The 16,991-nt window shown below is 36.5% G+C and overlaps 2 protein-coding genes across 2 annotated transcripts; both read left to right on the top strand.

The window, feature by feature from the left end:
- Positions 1 to 1,668: 1,668 nt before the first annotated feature.
- LOC141351079 (tripartite motif-containing protein 16-like) lies at positions 1,669 to 10,624 on the top strand. The gene is made up of 6 exons (XM_073857332.1): positions 1,669 to 2,284; positions 2,464 to 2,563; positions 5,275 to 5,492; positions 5,642 to 5,795; positions 5,933 to 5,989; positions 9,992 to 10,624. The coding sequence occupies exons 1-6, from the start codon at positions 1,694 to 1,696 to the stop codon at positions 10,525 to 10,527; spliced, it is 1,656 nt and encodes a 551-aa protein (XP_073713433.1). The 5' UTR covers positions 1,669 to 1,693; the 3' UTR covers positions 10,528 to 10,624.
- Positions 10,625 to 10,670: 46 nt separating this feature from the next.
- Positions 10,671 to 14,614, top strand: LOC129443193 (putative C-type lectin domain family 20 member A). The gene is made up of 2 exons (XM_055203644.2): positions 10,671 to 14,299; positions 14,479 to 14,614. Exon 1 carries the CDS (start codon positions 13,575 to 13,577, stop codon positions 14,289 to 14,291), a length of 717 nt encoding a protein of 238 aa, XP_055059619.2. The 5' UTR covers positions 10,671 to 13,574; the 3' UTR covers positions 14,292 to 14,299; positions 14,479 to 14,614.
- The last annotated feature ends 2,377 nt before the right edge of the window (positions 14,615 to 16,991 follow it).

Raw genomic sequence — 16,991 nt, 5'->3', positions numbered from 1 at the left:
ACCGTCTGATCTGGGCTAAATCCTTGGCTCTGATGTATCTGTGTTTGACAGTCAAAATGAGATTAAACCCGCAGTATTTGGTGTCATGAAACTTTTTATTAATATTTAGTGTATTTTTTGTTGTTATTGTTTTGCCATGAGGTAAAAATTAATAAAACTATATTAAGATACTATATATTCTTTTCCATTTAATCTTAACGTGATACGAGACTTGCTTTATTACTGGTTTTTGATCTTGTCAGTACATAACAGAATAATTAAGTGCTTTATATTGTAACCAGTTATTTTATAAGTCAGCTGCATGCTTCTTATAAATATCAGTGGTATTATCTCACAACGTTTTTTAATAGTCAGGTGAAAATAAATTATCAAGTGTCCCAATGTAAGAGCCTTACCTGCGGTTCCAAACTGTGTTTTTGCCTCCTTTTAATGGGAGGAGAGATGCGTAAAAGATTGCTCCAGAGAAAATGATTGTTTTTTATTACTTTATTTGTCAAGTGTATGTTAATCGTCCACATGACATTATTTTGGAAAGTTTACATCCAAGAGCTCTGATCTTCAACAGGCTTAGGGATAATCACTTCCGATTAAGATTCACAGACTGATTCACGATCTAGGGAACTTATTGAGACATACAGAAAGTGTTAAAATCAGCGTTTGAGTCTGTGGATGTATGTGTGACCATCCGCTCTGGTAGCAGCTTTTCCAATCAGAGATATGTCATGTGAGCGAATGGCTCACATGTTTAAAGAAGCCTCCCTCACAAATGGGATTCAGATCATCAGTTTGAGCTTCCTGATCTCAATTACATCCTTCATGTTGTTGCAGTACAAAATAAGATATCATTTAAAACTTTGAAGCAATATACTAAATGAAACATAAATAATTAATCATCAAAGATGATATTTATAACACATATAAACACAAATAACGGAAAATGAATTGACACAGCAATAGTTCTTGATCAAATCCATTTGTGTTTTATTAAGTTTAGTTTTACTGATAACAGTAAGAGTCGACTCTAACAAAAATAAATGTGCGTAAAACAAGAATTCTTAGGTGGATAAGCAAAGGTGAGGTGTAATGGAGGATGTTAAGCATCAAGCAGGTGCTTTCAGCAGGTAAGATCACCTGTGGTTTAACTGTAACACAACTGACAGCTTTAAGGCATTGAATTTAGTTTTTGTGATGCTTTGGTTTCATTGTGCAGCAACCTGAAATGAGTGAAATGCTGACCTTAGTGCTGGAGGATTTGACAGGTACATTCATTTAGTTTTTTTAATCTGTGCTTTGTGTCTTTCCCTAATGAAGGCACAAAGCTCTCTCATGTGTGCTGTGAGTTATGTGGACATCTTAGTGCAGAATTATTATCCCCTTCTGACATCACAAAAGGAGTGAAATTTCAATGACCTATTTTTTTCACCTTCTCTTAACACCTCTTTTAAAAAAATATCTTTTTAACACATTCTCTTTCAAAACGAAGATCAAGAAGTGCAGTCAAATAATTTTGGTGAATGTGTGAATGTAAGGGTGAGTTTCAGTGCAAGTCTGACACCTAGTGGACATTTAATGAACGACAAATAAATCATTTTGCTTTCGGTTCTCAAACACAGAAGCATAAATTTGAAGTTCATAGGAAACAGAAACTTTAGTGTTTCTGAACCGTTATACGCATGACTGTGCAGTCAATAAAATGGCGGAAGCGAGTGTTTCATGTGCTCAGGATCAGTTCATCTGTTCAATCTGTCTGGATTTACTGAAGGATCCAGTGACCATTCCCTGTGGACACAGTTACTGTATGAGCTGTATTACAAACTGCTGGAATCAAGATGATCAGAAGAGAAACTACAGCTGCCCTCAATGCAGACAGACCTTCAATACAAGACCTGATTTAGGGAAGAATGTGATGCTTGCTGAGATGTTGGGCAAACTGGAGAAGACAAAACTTCAGACTGATCGATCTGCTCTCAGTTCTGCTGGACCTGAAGATGTGAAGTGTGACGTCTGTACTGAGAGAAAATACAAAGCTATCAAGTCCTGTCTGGTGTGTCTTGAATCTTACTGTCAAACTCACTTTGAACAACATGAAGCTTTTCACAGAGAAAAGAAACACAAAGTGATTGATGTGACAGGAAGACTTCAGGAGATGATCTGCTCTCAACATGACAAACTCATCGAGGTTTACTGTCGCACTGATCAGAGATGTATTTGTTATCTGTGTGCGATGGATGAACATAAAAATCACGACACTGTATCAGCTGCAGCAGAGAGAACTGAGAAACAGGTATGAACAAATGAACAAATATATGAAATATAAATATAAGGCATAAGTGAAGCGACTGCTTAGGGTCACCTGGGGGCCTGGGGGCGCACAGCTTGACTGTAACAGAAAGTAGTTTAGAAGATTACTCACTCAAACCTTGCCTGACCAGTTGAGTTATCTGTTATGAATCTGTTGAACAGAGATTACTGGAGGACAAGCAGAGAAATCTCCATCAGAGAATCCAGGAGAAAGAGAAGAAGCTTGAGGATCTAAGAGAGGCTGTGAAGATTCACACGGTGAGTTTTGATGAATAGAGAAACATAAATACTGGAAGAAGTGTTCAGTCTGATTTTAAAGAGGATATATCATAAAAATCTGACTTTTCATGTTTAAGTGCTATAATTGGGTCCCCAGTGGTTCTATTAAACTAGAAAATGTCAAAAAGATCAACCCAGTAACTTAGTTTTGGTAAACCATTCTCTGCAAGAACATGAAAAAATCCCTGCAAGCGAGCCTACGATGGCCCTTTATGGGTATAACTTTAGGGTCCCCAGCAGGTTTTGCTCACTGGCAAAACGTTGGCCATTAGTGCTGGCCCTGCACTGGCAGCTCTCACTTAGCCCCCAGGAAGTCCTCACACAAAAAATCCCCAGAGTTAAATGAACTGCTGCGTGTATATATTGTCCCAATCTTACAGAGTGTTAAAAAGTAACACTGAAGCAGAATTAAAAGCTCTGTTATCCTCTCTTTCACCATCTCTGTTTAATACCCAAAATTGCATTTGACATCTTACTTGTAGAGTTATTTTCTTAACTTAGGTTTAAATGTTGGCTGTTTTGTTAAAACTCATCATTATGGTGATCAGAGTTTGTTTTAGTTCAACTTGACTCTTATGCTGGATTCACACCAAACACGGTAGAGACGGCAAAACACTATTTGCACGTAGTTAGACGCTTGAACATTTTGAGTTTACTCGCTTCATTCGCATGAAAGCTAGTATTTCGAGACATTCACACAGAAATTCACGTCATGGGAGGGGCTTCTGTGACTATGCTTACTTCCTGTAATCACTACTAGAGAAACCTCCTGATTGGTTAATGCGGAGCAATTTTTCCCCAAAGTTCAGATTTTTAAACTCATTCCTCCAGACCTCCAGACACGCATAAAAGCGTCTTTACATTGACTTAAAATGCCCATATTATGAAAAACCCACTTTTTGCTGGGTTTTGGGGTGTTATTTTGTGTCTCTGATGCTTCCACATGCATACAAATTTGGAAAAAATCCATCCATGGTGTTTTGAGTGAGATACAAGTTTCTGAATGTCCTCTGCCTTGAGTCTCAGATTGCACGAGTTTAAACTCAGCGCCGTTGTGACGTAACTAGCCGTTTCGTCACATTACGTTTGAATTTTCCCGCCCACTACCCCACTCGCAGGTCTCCACCCACCAGGTAGCTAAAGAGCACAGAGCAGTCACTTCACTGATATCCTCTATACTGTTATCATGGCTTACGGAAATAACAGCGCTATTTGGATATTATGGATTATACTCCCGCATACTTTAAAAAACTAAGTTTAAACGTGTGTTTATTTAAACCTAAAATGTGATCTCATATACAGTGTGTTACGACGCAATAGTCCTCAGATTGTAGGCGATAAGAAGTTCATGCGAAATCTGATGTTAACAACAGACTATATATCTATATTTCATGGATTATACGCATTTGTGGACAAAAATGGTAATTGAATGTATTTTATTGGACTTTTTAATGGATCATTCACACATCTGAAACAGACTGGATTCGATTCGCGATTGCTATATCAAAACAAAAGGTAAGAAGTCACGTTATATTTTGCTTGTTGTCATCTTCTGTCACAAAATACTACATTTATGATGCTAGAGCATCTGTATCTCAAAACAGAGATCATACATTGATGCTAATCCCGTAAATTATACCTTTTAAATGTATAGTGATGTTAATATTGTTTGTAGACAGTAGGCTATATAACGTTAGATATTTTTTGCAGACTAGATAGTTTGCAGCGTGGTTTCGAAAGTTAAAAAAACCATTTAACGGCTTTATTTTACAATTCTACAAGAACTAAGTAATAGTGCTTTGCCAAACTAAAAGTGTTTTGCCAAACTAACCGAGACCGGCTTTTCTGACGAGGCTAACGTACCCCCGAGTCTCTTATAACTTTACGGTCCGGACCTCCCGCTAGCTTCTAGCAATTAGCACGCGGTCCACAAGCAGTATACATCCCCTGCCGGGTCTTAATTTCTGTAATTTGCGAAAATAATGCGTTTGAAATGTTTTATAACGGGAATATGTTAGCATTGTCCAGGGAAAACGAGTGTATTGTTGAGACTGCTACATCACAATTGACTCTGGAATCATTATGTGTCATGAGTTTCTTCTCCTCGAGTGTACTTATTAGTGATACTTTTTTGCTTGATTTGTCTGTTGGCAACATAAACTGTTAATAATAATATATAAAAATAATAACACAGTATGGTCTGTGCTGCTCATGATATCACTGAGCATGCGCACATGACGTTAGTAGTGGGGCGTGGCCAAAGGAGCAGCAGCTCATAAATATGTAACGGCACAATCTGAAATGCACTGAAACAGAGGCTACTAGAGATGTGTAACAATCTTTTCCTACAAGCTATTTCGATCAAACAACTTTTGAAACATGCTTTATGGAACTCATGCACCTATTTAACTTGTGGGAAAGCGGTCATAATATGGGCACTTTAACATTGAAATCACTCGCGCTTGACGCCTCTACCGCGGCTGGTGTGAGCGCCCTGGCTGACTTGCAGAGGTGGGCTAGAGCGTGGAATTTTAACATGCTATAATAAATTATCCAAATGAGATTTTGAGCTAAAACTTCACATATGTACTCTGGGGACACCAAGGATTTATTTGACATCTTAAAAAAAGTCTTGTGAAATATCCCCTTTGATGTTTCTCTCTGTGTGTGTTAACACGATCTCTGCACAGACAGCAGTGGAGGACAGTGAGAGGATTTTTACTGAACTGATCCGATCCATTGAGAGAAGACGATCTGAGGTGATACAACTGATCAGAGATCAGGAAAAGACTGCAGTGAGTCGAGCTGAAGATCTCTTGAAGAAACTGAAGCAGGAGATTGATGATCTGAGGAGGAGAAATGATGAGATGGAGAAACTTTCACAAACAAAAGATCACATCAGTTTCCTTCAGGTAACTCAACACTGTACACTACAACATACATTACAATAAATACATATTGACTTTAATCTGATAGGATTGAGTTTTATTCATGTCTAAATCAACACAAATCTGATTGTTGTGTATTGTAGGTTTGATGTTTTTGTGTTGTGTTCATGTAGAGTTTTCAGTCTCTCTCTTCATCTCCTGGATCTTCAGACAACATCACTGTCTCTTCTCTTCCATCTTTTGATGATGTGATGAAATCTGTCACTAAACTGAAAGAAAAGATGGATGATTTCTATAAAGAAGAGATTAAAACGATATCAGACAAAGGTAGAGTAAAACTTCTATGTTTCAGACATGAGCTGTACAGTAGCATATAATATAACAGGAAAAAACCATGCAGAACAGATTAAAATATATATGGTTTTACATGAAAATCAAGTAATGATGTCACTTTATTTCCTTAGTTTCATTTATTGAAATTATTCCCAAAGAACCCAAGACCAGAGCGGAGTTTATACAATGTAAGACACATTTTCTCAATTGCATTTGTTTATCCCACAGGGCTGTTGAATGCTTTATTCTGATTGGTTGAGAAATTAATGAAAAATGAATGTGCTTTTTGGAGTGGGAAGCAGTGTCTGGCTAACTTTCTGGTTGGCCTACAAAAATACATCACCCATGCGCCACTCTATAAATGTCCTTATAGACCAGTGCTTCTCAATTATTTTCTGTCACGCCCCCCCTAGGAAGAAGTAAACATTTTGCGCGCCCCCAACTCTCCGCCGCGACTGTAAATAGTATAATTTGTCTATAAAATTACACATCTGCAAAACTTTGTATCCTTATTAACATTAAAGAAATATCGATCAACTTACAACAAAGAATAACTTTATTAACATTGTTTTTTAGTCTGTAACAGAAAAGACTTAAAATGCATCAATTTGCCTGAAATAAAAAAATCTATCCTTATTTAAAGTATAATATTTTTTGACCATTTGATACTGAAAAATTTAATATAATCAATAAATAATAATAAAAAACACAAGTGGCTTATCAGCGTGTTTGGGGTTTAATGTCTGTAAGTGACAGTGCAAAAAAAATCACTTTCTGAAAAAGTATTTTCACGGGGGTCCCGTCCCACTATTTGAGAAGACAATGGCACACTTGATCACAATGCATGGGTAGGATCCCAGCTAACAGAGAAATGTTGCTGTAGAAAACTCAATTCACTTATTAGGTTTAGATGTTTTGTTTCATTTTAAGTCACCATTGTGGTGATCAGTGTTTGTTTTAGTTGGATACTGGACCCTTGACATTTTGATCACTAGTTTTTCCCTGCTTGAATTCACTCTGTCTGTTTCAAACATGTTTTTTATAGTAATGTAGTGCAATTTTATAGTTATGAGCTGCAATTCTGTGGTGGTGGTACATAATGGTAAAGATCATCATCCAATTAATTGATTTACTCATCAAAAGTTTATTTTCTGTCAATAATGTATGTGAGATCCAGCACTTTCACAGCAGTTTGTCATTAAGGATTTTTTAGAAACTATGGACAAAAATGAACCGCTATGTACTTAGTTGGGACACACAAAACACCAAGAATCGGAGTATAAATCTTAATAATGTTGACAAAAAACTATATGGCATTGCAGCATGAAGTTTTTAATTTATTTGTCCCCATTGTTAAAGGGGTCATATTATGAGAGGTTAAAAGTAGCACCGGGGACACAATTCTAGCACTTAAGCATGGAAAAAGTCTACGCTTTATCTATCTTTATCTATCACGCTATATCCTCTTTAAGATTCATACTCAGATTCTTAATGTTTATGTGACTAAATAACCCAGTAGTTCATTATTTTTTATGTGCATAGTATTTCAGAATCCCTAAGATTGACAAATTTTACTGTAGGCTACTGTAGCATCATATTATTGATGAAAACTGCTTTTGTTGAGTGAGTAAGCAATAAATTAGGGCTGTCCTTGACTAAGGATTTACATATTCGAATCAGAATTGTCGAATCTTTTCATAGTCGACCGATAGTCGAATCATCTATGTGTGTGCATGGGTTGGGAGGGGGTCAGACCAGGTACAAATTGATAACTTTTATTTTCTTTCACAAACAGCACACATAAACAACTTTCTGATAAAGTGACCAAAAACTGTCTTTCAAGTGATGAACGAAGACAAAACTGACGATGCATTTATATATTTTTAAGGTAAAATGTAATGCAACATTTGTTTAATTATTCCTCATAACATTTTAAAGCCACGATCTACAGAACATCACACAAAAAAACTTTTTGAAAACTAAACCTAAAAATATAACAAAGGTGATTCTGCCTTGAAAACCCCGGCTACAATTCAGTGTTTTTATTTAATTTGGAGATTAAGCGCGTCAAAGCAGTCATGACCAAAAAAAACGACAAATGAGAAATGACAAATAATTTGTGATTGTTACTGCAAATTATAAAAACTAAGCTTTATATACAATTCATAAAAACACTGAAATTAATGATTTTATAGACACTAAGCGTTATTATTTAGCACAGAAATACCTGCTTGCTTTCACTTTGATCATCTCCATTCACTTTAGATACAGAAACAACTGATGATATTATTTATTTCAGGAATCTCTTTTCTATCATTTGAAAGTGAACACCGACCATAATATTAAATCACAAAAAAGAAATATAGGTTCGGTGCAGATATTTTCCGTTTCATCACCGAAATTTAAAGAAACGGCTTACCTATTTTAGTTTAACTTTTGACAAGATAACCATATGTTTTAAATACATTTTAAAAACTTATACCCGTCGAAAACATCTGTTTTTTAATGTTTAGTTTGATGAACTTCTAAATATGAGACGCAGAGCAACTAGCACGTTCAGCTAAAATGCATGCGCAAGCATGGCCAGCACGCAATAGTGCAAAATCTATACAACGAAAAGCAATCCAAAATGTACAGACTTAAATTAGATCAGAATTTACGTTTATAATAAATTTTTTTTTTTTAATAAAATAAGGTCAAAAGTAACAAAGTGCAGAACAAATGTGCAAAATGCCTCAAGTGCACGAAAACAAAACACAAGCCAAATAGATACATCAGATAACCCAGAGTGATTTATAAATAAAATAAAATAAAATAAAATAAAGAAATTATTAAAAGAATGAAAGTATAGCCAGAATTGCCAGCTTTTTCTTTTAAATGTAGAAACAAAGAGGCAATGGTTTATTAACATAGGAACCTCTTATGGACGTGTAGCCCGGTCACAGGGGTTGCTGGATTTATTTTAAAAATATTTATTGAAAGCTGATACTTCACATATTATTTGCAGAATTATAATAATATGCTGTTAATTAATATATTGGGAGAAAGCTGTTATATGTGAAATCAGATTTGTGCGCAGTGCACCCATATACGGCCAAAATTAAAGGATCCTCATTTCATAAAACATCTACGACGATTCGACTGTGAGATTGGTAGTCGAATCAGGCTTCTCCTATCGATGCATCGAATCTTCGACTATTCGGGGTCACCCCTACAATAAATTAATACCTCAAAACACCAAAGGGCCTATTTTAATGATCTAAGCACATTGTTTAAAGCACACAGTCTAAACGGGCATGTCCGAATCCACTTTTGCTCATTTATTGATGGGAAAAATGGTTTGTGCATCAAGCGCACAGTCTAAAAGGGTTGTTCCTATTCTAGTAATGGGTATGTTCTGGCCGTAGCGTGCAATAAACCAATGAGAGTCTTAGCTCTCATCCCCTTTAAAAGCCAGTTGCGCTGGCGCCATGCCGATTCCCTATTTAGATAGTGGAAACTGAAAACTAAGAAGAAAAAGACCACCAGTTGATTGATGTTAAAAAATGTTATTTTGTATCTCAAAGATTCATTTACAAAAATGCCAGACAAGTTTTGTACTGTAAAAATACTTTATTTGTAACAAACAGGAGATAAAAAATTTACAAACGTTTGGAAACGTTATCCACCCCTGGCCTTAAGCAAAGCCGAGTAAAATATGCAGTACTGTCATCTTGTCTACTTTAATTCATATTCATATTTAATTCACTATTTTGCCCTTGTCAGAGTCATTTAGCTCTTTTCACTTGACCACTTTTTCCTGCTCCAAACATATGAAACTAAAGAACTGACTGTTGACTTACACTAATAATATAATCAATGTTATTCACTTCATCTCTCAGTGCTTCATGAGCGTATGGATACTGTATATTAGTAACACTAATCTGACCTTTACAATCATATTAACAAATAAATGATTGTAGAAACTTGATTATATGCAATATTATTATATGTGATCCTGTGAAATCCAGGCCAAAGTCTCAAAATCTACATTTGAGATAATGAGCATCAACGTTTGATTTCAGACTAATTTCTCTATGATTTCAGTGACTGACATGACCTTACTCAATATTTACCATATTAAGATGGGTTTTCACAGACAATGTTACAAACTAATGTAAATTAAAATATTATGTATTTATCTTTTTCAGATTTCAGCCTGCTCTCTCTGGATCCAGACACATCAAGTCGATTTATTTGTCTGTCTGAGGAGAACAGAGTGGCTACTCACACTTACACAGATCAGAAGTATCCTAAACATCCAAGAAGATTTGATGTTTATTATCAGGTGTTGTGTAGAGAGAGTTTATGTGGACGCTGTTACTGGGAGGTTGAGTGGAGTGGTGATGATGGTGTGTTTATATCAGTGTCATATGAGAGCATCAGCAGGAAGAGAATAGGTATTCAACATTTATTTGGATTTAATGATCAGTCCTGGAGTTTGATCTGCTCTCGCTCTGAATGTTCATTCTGGCACAATAAGAAAAATACAAAACTCCCTGTAGTGTCCAGTTCTTCTAGAATAGGAGTTTATGTGGATCAAAGTGCAGGAATTTTGTCTTTCTACAGCGTCTCATCCACAATGACCCTCATCCACAGAGTCAACACCACATTCACTGAACCTCTCTATCCTGGGTTTGGGTTACGTCAGAGGTCAACAGTGAAACTATGTCAACAATGTAATTGAATTGATACCTGCTTAGAACCGGGGCTGGTTCTTGCCAGCTATTGAAAGGTGGGCTAGCAGATATCCTGGGTGGGCAATTTTATATATACACAGCAAAAAAATCCAGTGCTCACAGAGTTGATTTCAACACATTCTTAATATAGCTCCACACCTATCAGAGTTAAATGAACACTTTCAAGATAAAAATGTTTAACACTTCGCCAGAGTTTCTTTGACTCATAAAAGTGTTAAAGGGGTCATATTATGGGTCTTTCATGTCCCCAGAGTGCATATGTGAACTTTTAGCTCAAAATACCCCAAAGATAATTTATCATAGCATGTTAAAATTCCACTCACTAGTGTTAAATGTACACTGCTGGTGTTTATACAGTATTGGTACCACCAGACCAGTGATACCCATATATACACCAGTAGTGTACATTTACCACTGGTGATTTTGCTCTGTAGGTGCGAGCATAAATGTGCAGTTTTTGTGTGTGCTATGCAAATGAGCAAACAGTGAAATGCAAACAGTGATTGCAATGATGATGACTTTAAAGAAAACAGCCAAGAAACTACAAGATGTAAAATGTAATTTTAGGTTTCAAACAGAGATGGTAATGGAGAGGAGAAAGTTACAGATGGCATTACAGGGGCATTAACATTTTTGTAAAGGGGTCATATTATGAGATTTTTTCTAAATGTAAAATAAGTATTTGGTGTCCACAGAGTACATATGTGAAGTTTTAGCTCAAAATACCCTGCAGATGTTAATTGACACTTTGTAGGCGTGAGCAAAAATGTGCCATTTCCGGGTGTGTCCTTTATAATGCAAATGAGCTGATGAAATGCAAACACTGATCACGTTAGGTGTGTTCGACTTCATGCGGCGCTGCGCAGACCGATCGGCGGCTGACTTGAAGCAGTGCATTCCGGTTAGTATTTTTGTCCGACTTCAGCTGGTGCTGCAGGCACGTGATTGTGTCATATGTTTTTTAAGTACCGCGAGAGCGGTTCGAGATCAGGTGCCTGAGTTAGCCAGCGCAGTTCGCGAAGAGGAGCTGCACGGGCTGTAATGACGACACAGCTTTTTCACGATTGGTCGGATTCACCACATGACAACACTCACGTGTATTTCGTGTTTATTTTCACGCCCTCAGTTCCACAAATGCTCACAAATCTGTATTTTTATAACAGTTAAAGCTATTTTCATGTAGTCGCGATGTTATATTGTGTCATCTTCATCAAAATAAAATGGATAAAAAACGTAGACCCCACTACATTGGTATTTAAATAACATATGCTTATGTTGAACTTTATTCTTGTAAAATCAGATGCTGTAAGCCTCTTCAGTTCCACTCATGCTCATACACGGACATTCAAAACAGTATAATTCACTATTTATGTAGTTTACATCTTATAAATCATGTTTAATGCGATTAAGCAAGCAAACGGCACGTGATCAGCCATGCCTGACGTAAATGCAGCAAGCCACGGGAACCACAGCGCGTCCGACTTCACGTCTCCGTTTTCAGCTCCTCCCCGCCTGCACGCGGCTAATCTCGCCGATCGGTTACATCCAGCCACAGCCGATGTCGAAACACACCTAATGATGGTTTGTTGAAATTGAATTGTGCTGTCAATCTCTCTCTCTCTTCCTCTCCCCTCCCTTCATCAAATTGCAGTCCTGTGGTTGGATAGTGCAGATTAAGGGGCGGTATTAGTGCAGCAATCGGTCTTGCTACCTACCTCACAAAACGGGCAAAATCTGAACAACCTAATTTTTCACATGCATGCAAAGAATGGCTTACCCAAACAAGGTTACTGGGATGTTTTTTTTCACGTTTTCTATGTTGATAGAGGCACTGGGGACCCAATTATAGCACTTAAACATGGAAAAAGTCAGATTTTCATGATATGGCCCCTTTAAGAAAATAACTACCTTTAATATGTAAATGCAGTTTTAGTTTTCAAACAGAGATGGTGATGGAGAAGTTACAAATTGCAGCTTTTAACTCTGCCTCAGTGTTACTTTTTAACATTCTGTAAGATTTGGACAATATATACACCCAGCAGTGTTCATTTAACACTGGGGATTTTGCTGTGTGTTTCTGGTATTTTTCAGTCTTCTTGTTCATCTTTTCTTTAGTGATTCTGTTTATTAACAGCAGGTGTTTATCATTAAAGGTCAATAATCTCTTGATTCCTCTCTTCATTATCTCATTACCTTCATCACTTCTTCAACCCAACACCACCCATACTTGGCTTTGGTTTAGTCCACACTGGCTTCAGTTTCTACATAAGGTTCATTAGTCTGATGGGGCCAACATGCAACACGACTTCAAACCCACTTAGGGCCCACATGGTGCCTACATTGGCCTTACCAAGAAATGTTTGCTGGGGAGTGTAAACACAAGACTTTATCTCTGAAGTCAATGCACTCATCCATTATAACAGCAAACCAAATACCCAAATCATGCAAAAATATTACAAATCCTCACAAGCTCATTAGGACAACAGACACGCAAAATTTGATAGGAAAATCTAAAATGCAAATCTCAGCAGACGGGAATGGCAGTCAGGCATTTTCAGATTTTTTAAAAAGGTTAAATAAGCAAAACAACAAAGACATTGAGGTTGCTCACTAACATCTCAGCTTCTAAAGACAAAACAAAGCTTCATAAACAAAATTTTAGCTTGAAACATAAAAACTTAGTAAATGACTGCTAGCTTTTATTTAATCTTAAAACTTTAATGGGGCAGTTGTGGCCTAATGGTTAGAGAGTCAAACTTGTAATCTGACAGTTCGATTCTCACGGTTAACATTAATGTGATAGCTGTCCACTGCTCCACGTGTGTGTGTTCACTGCTTGATAGGCTAAATACAATGATCACATAGATGACCATACTTGACAATAACATCACTTTCATTTCATTGTTGAGCTCACTTCATCTTTGTCCATTTTTACATTTGCATACATTATTACTGACTTTCAAATTTGAATTTTGCATGACCATAATGAGCATGTCTTAGTACGGTGTTGACTGAACAGACCTTCACAGAAGAGATGAAGATTGTCGTGTTTGCTCTTTTTCTGTCAGCTCACTGTGAGCTGACTGTAGCTTTGCAAAGAAACCACTTCTTTATAAACGAAGCCAAGACATGGAGCGATGCTCAGAAATATTGTAGAGACAACTATGATGATCTGTCAAGTGTAGGCAGTCAGGAGGAATATACAAAGATAAACACCACACTGTACTCGTGGATTGGTCTGAAGAAAACCTCTACAAACACATGGCAGTGGAGTGATGGAAGTGATAGCATTTTTTACATGTGGGCAAATGGTCAACCAAGCAATTCAGGCAATGACAACCTTTGTGCTGTAGTTCGAAATGGTGAGTTGTATGACTTTCACTGTTCTTTATCGTACCCTTTCTTCTGCTACAAGTGGGAGCCTGAACTGATCCTGGTGCAAGAGAAGATGAGTTGGGAGGATGCGTTTGAACACTGCAGGAGTCACTACACTGATCTGGCCAGTCTGCCTACATATTCACATCTCATCCAAGTCAACCAAAGCATCTCAAGCCCTGAAACCCCCAGCGTGTGGACCGGTCTGAGGTTTCTGGCAGGTTCTTGGTTCTGGTTGACCGGAGAGGATTTGGGAAACCTGGTTGATCTGCCAGCATGTCCTGTCAATTACTCTTACTGTGGATCTCTACACCTGGAAACTCAGCGATGGGAGAACAGAGGCTGTATGGAGAAACTTAACTTTGTGTGCTATTAGAGAGGAATGTAAGGATCAAAACATACAGTTATATGCTAGTATCTAGTTATGTTATCATATATTATCCTACTGTATCCTGTGCAATGTTTACTACTGTTTGCTTTACAATGATTACATAATATGCTCAACCATCTATTTCCCATAATAACTACTAACATCTTTTTTTGTTTGTTTGTTTGTTTCATAGGCTTTAAGATCAACAGAGAAAACATTTACAAAGAAGGAAATTATTATAAATTAATTTATGTCTAGATAGCTATTGTAGTTTTCAACTTAAAATATGATAAATAAGCAGAACATAATGTTTACAATTTACACAGAAGTAGTGCATAAATGATTTTAATATGTATTCAATGTAAATTTCTGTTTATGTTCTATTTAACACAAATGATAATAAAAATAATAGGGGAAGATCACGCGGTAATGGTTTTTTTTTGTGCCCCTCAGCAATTTATGAACCAACATTTAATGTCAGTTTGTATGTGGCTTAAATACACTGTAAAAAGAATACTGTGAAAAATACAGTAACTTGCTGGCAGCAATTAGCTAGTAAGTTGCTGTATTTCATTTCACAGTATTCTTACTGTAAATGTATCTGCAGTAAAATTAAAATTACTGTGAACTCTTTTACAGTAATAATCACAGTACTGTATTTCATAACTACTGTAATAGGGATTACTGCATTTATTTTGTGTACTGTAAAATGAAGACACTGTTTGTCACAAAAATGCCATTTATTTTATCACTTTAAATTACAAAAATTCATAAATTAAAAATAGCATAGCATACATTTTTTGTGTTAATTTTTTTCTGTGAACATCTCAAAACTTTTCTGAACATATACATTTTTTTAAATATGTTAACATTTTTCTGTGAATGTTTCATTTAATTTCAACACTTTTCTGAACATACAAAAACACTTTTTTTCTGAACACACAAAACAATCAATATTTATTAAAAAGTTTCTGGTAAATTACAAATGCATAAAAGTTAAATGATTTACATTTACAGCAGGATTTCAAACCTGAATATTGTTTTTCTCCAAGACCTTTTTTTCAGAAATATTATTCTTTTAAATCTGGACATGAACTAGTTGACTTCCTGGGCTGGACTCTACCCTGTAATGAAAGAAATTGACTATTAATGTAAAAGCAAGACAGATGGGTTGATGACATATACATAAAAGTTTACTTCGCAGTGATTTACTTTTAAATAAACAATTTTAATTTTTTTATATGCTCTGTTGGTGGTTTGTGGAGTTTACAGTTTACACTTAGTGATACAACAGTGAAATTTATGGTAAATATTTGTTAATTTGTGAATGGAAAAGTATTGTTTCACTCGACGCGCCAAACACATATTTTGAAATGACGAACCACACACATGAAGGGCTACATACATGTTGTGACAAACGCCCTCGAAAAAAGAAGTCACCGGCTGCCACTGTATTAGACTAGCTGTGCTGCTTTTCTACCTTTTGCATGGCGAGTTAAATTAAACGTTTGATATTTAACAATAGCACAACAGTTCATTTAAAAAAAAAACACTTTAAGAAGTATTTTACTAATCGGGTAGTTGGTTAAAGAATGAGTACTCAAATATTTGTTCCCATTCCTAGTCAAAACTATATAAAAAACAAATAAGTGCTTACCTCTGGATAAATCCCAATGTAGTGGCTGCCTCATACATAGTATGACGCAAAAAGGCTAGAGCAGAAGTGAAATCACAACCGTCACTCAATTGGAGGAGAACTCAGCACTCGATGGAAAGCATCCATTTTTTGCCCTCAGATTGGACAGTTGACATTGCACAGTATTCAATCTGATATGTTTTCCTATTTTACATAAGCAAAATTAATTGAAAACACTAGCCCTACATAACTACCTCTTTTTTTCCTATTAGATCAATAACCACTAGAGAATTTTGGAATATACGTGCAAGATGACATAAAACTTTGTTCACACAGTGACTTGATACAAATACGCTTTATAGATGAAGTAACCCCTAAAATTGGCATCTATTATGTTAAGTGCTGGGATCATACCGAGCATGATGAGCCTTGGAGTGCTTAGCATGGAAATCTGGGCCTCAGCATCTGCTTACTGTAGGTGGAAGTTTCCTGTAACACAAAATAAACAAACAAAAAAATAACTTTTAGAAATCACAAGTACAATATTCATAAGAGTAAAAGTGTGTCAATACTGTACAAAAATAACTTGCATCAACCAAGAGAAAAACAGCTTCTTCCTGTTGCATGGTTTCTGTGCACTTTAACATGTTTGATATATTAATTTATACAACAGTTCTTTCTGGTTCTCGAATCTGATTGACTAAGAGCTATGCGATATTCTACTGATAACGGCACAGTAACCGCTTCACCTTTCGTATCATTCCGCCACCTAGTGAATGGAGGTCCTTTAAACAGCCTCATCTCTGAATGGAAAAACTGCACGCAAACACGGACAAACACAGACGCGCCGTCTCATTAGTTCACTAGCTCGTTAGGGTTGCTGCGGTGACAGAATTTTCCCACCGGTTAATCAGCACGTGACAAATCCGATGATACCGATATCACCGTGTGGGAGGGGCTTATAAATGCTCATGCAGACGTGCGCATTTTACTTTCACTTTTGAATCACGCAACTGTTTAAATGCAGCGCTTGCATACGCCCGGCCCAATAAATATTATGACAAAAACGA

This window comes from Misgurnus anguillicaudatus, chromosome 2, assembly GCF_027580225.2.
Source record: "Misgurnus anguillicaudatus chromosome 2, ASM2758022v2, whole genome shotgun sequence".
Classification (NCBI taxonomy): domain Eukaryota; kingdom Metazoa; phylum Chordata; class Actinopteri; order Cypriniformes; family Cobitidae; genus Misgurnus; species Misgurnus anguillicaudatus.
Note: the sequence above shows the minus strand (reverse complement) of the source record. Positions and strands in the feature narration are given on the sequence as shown.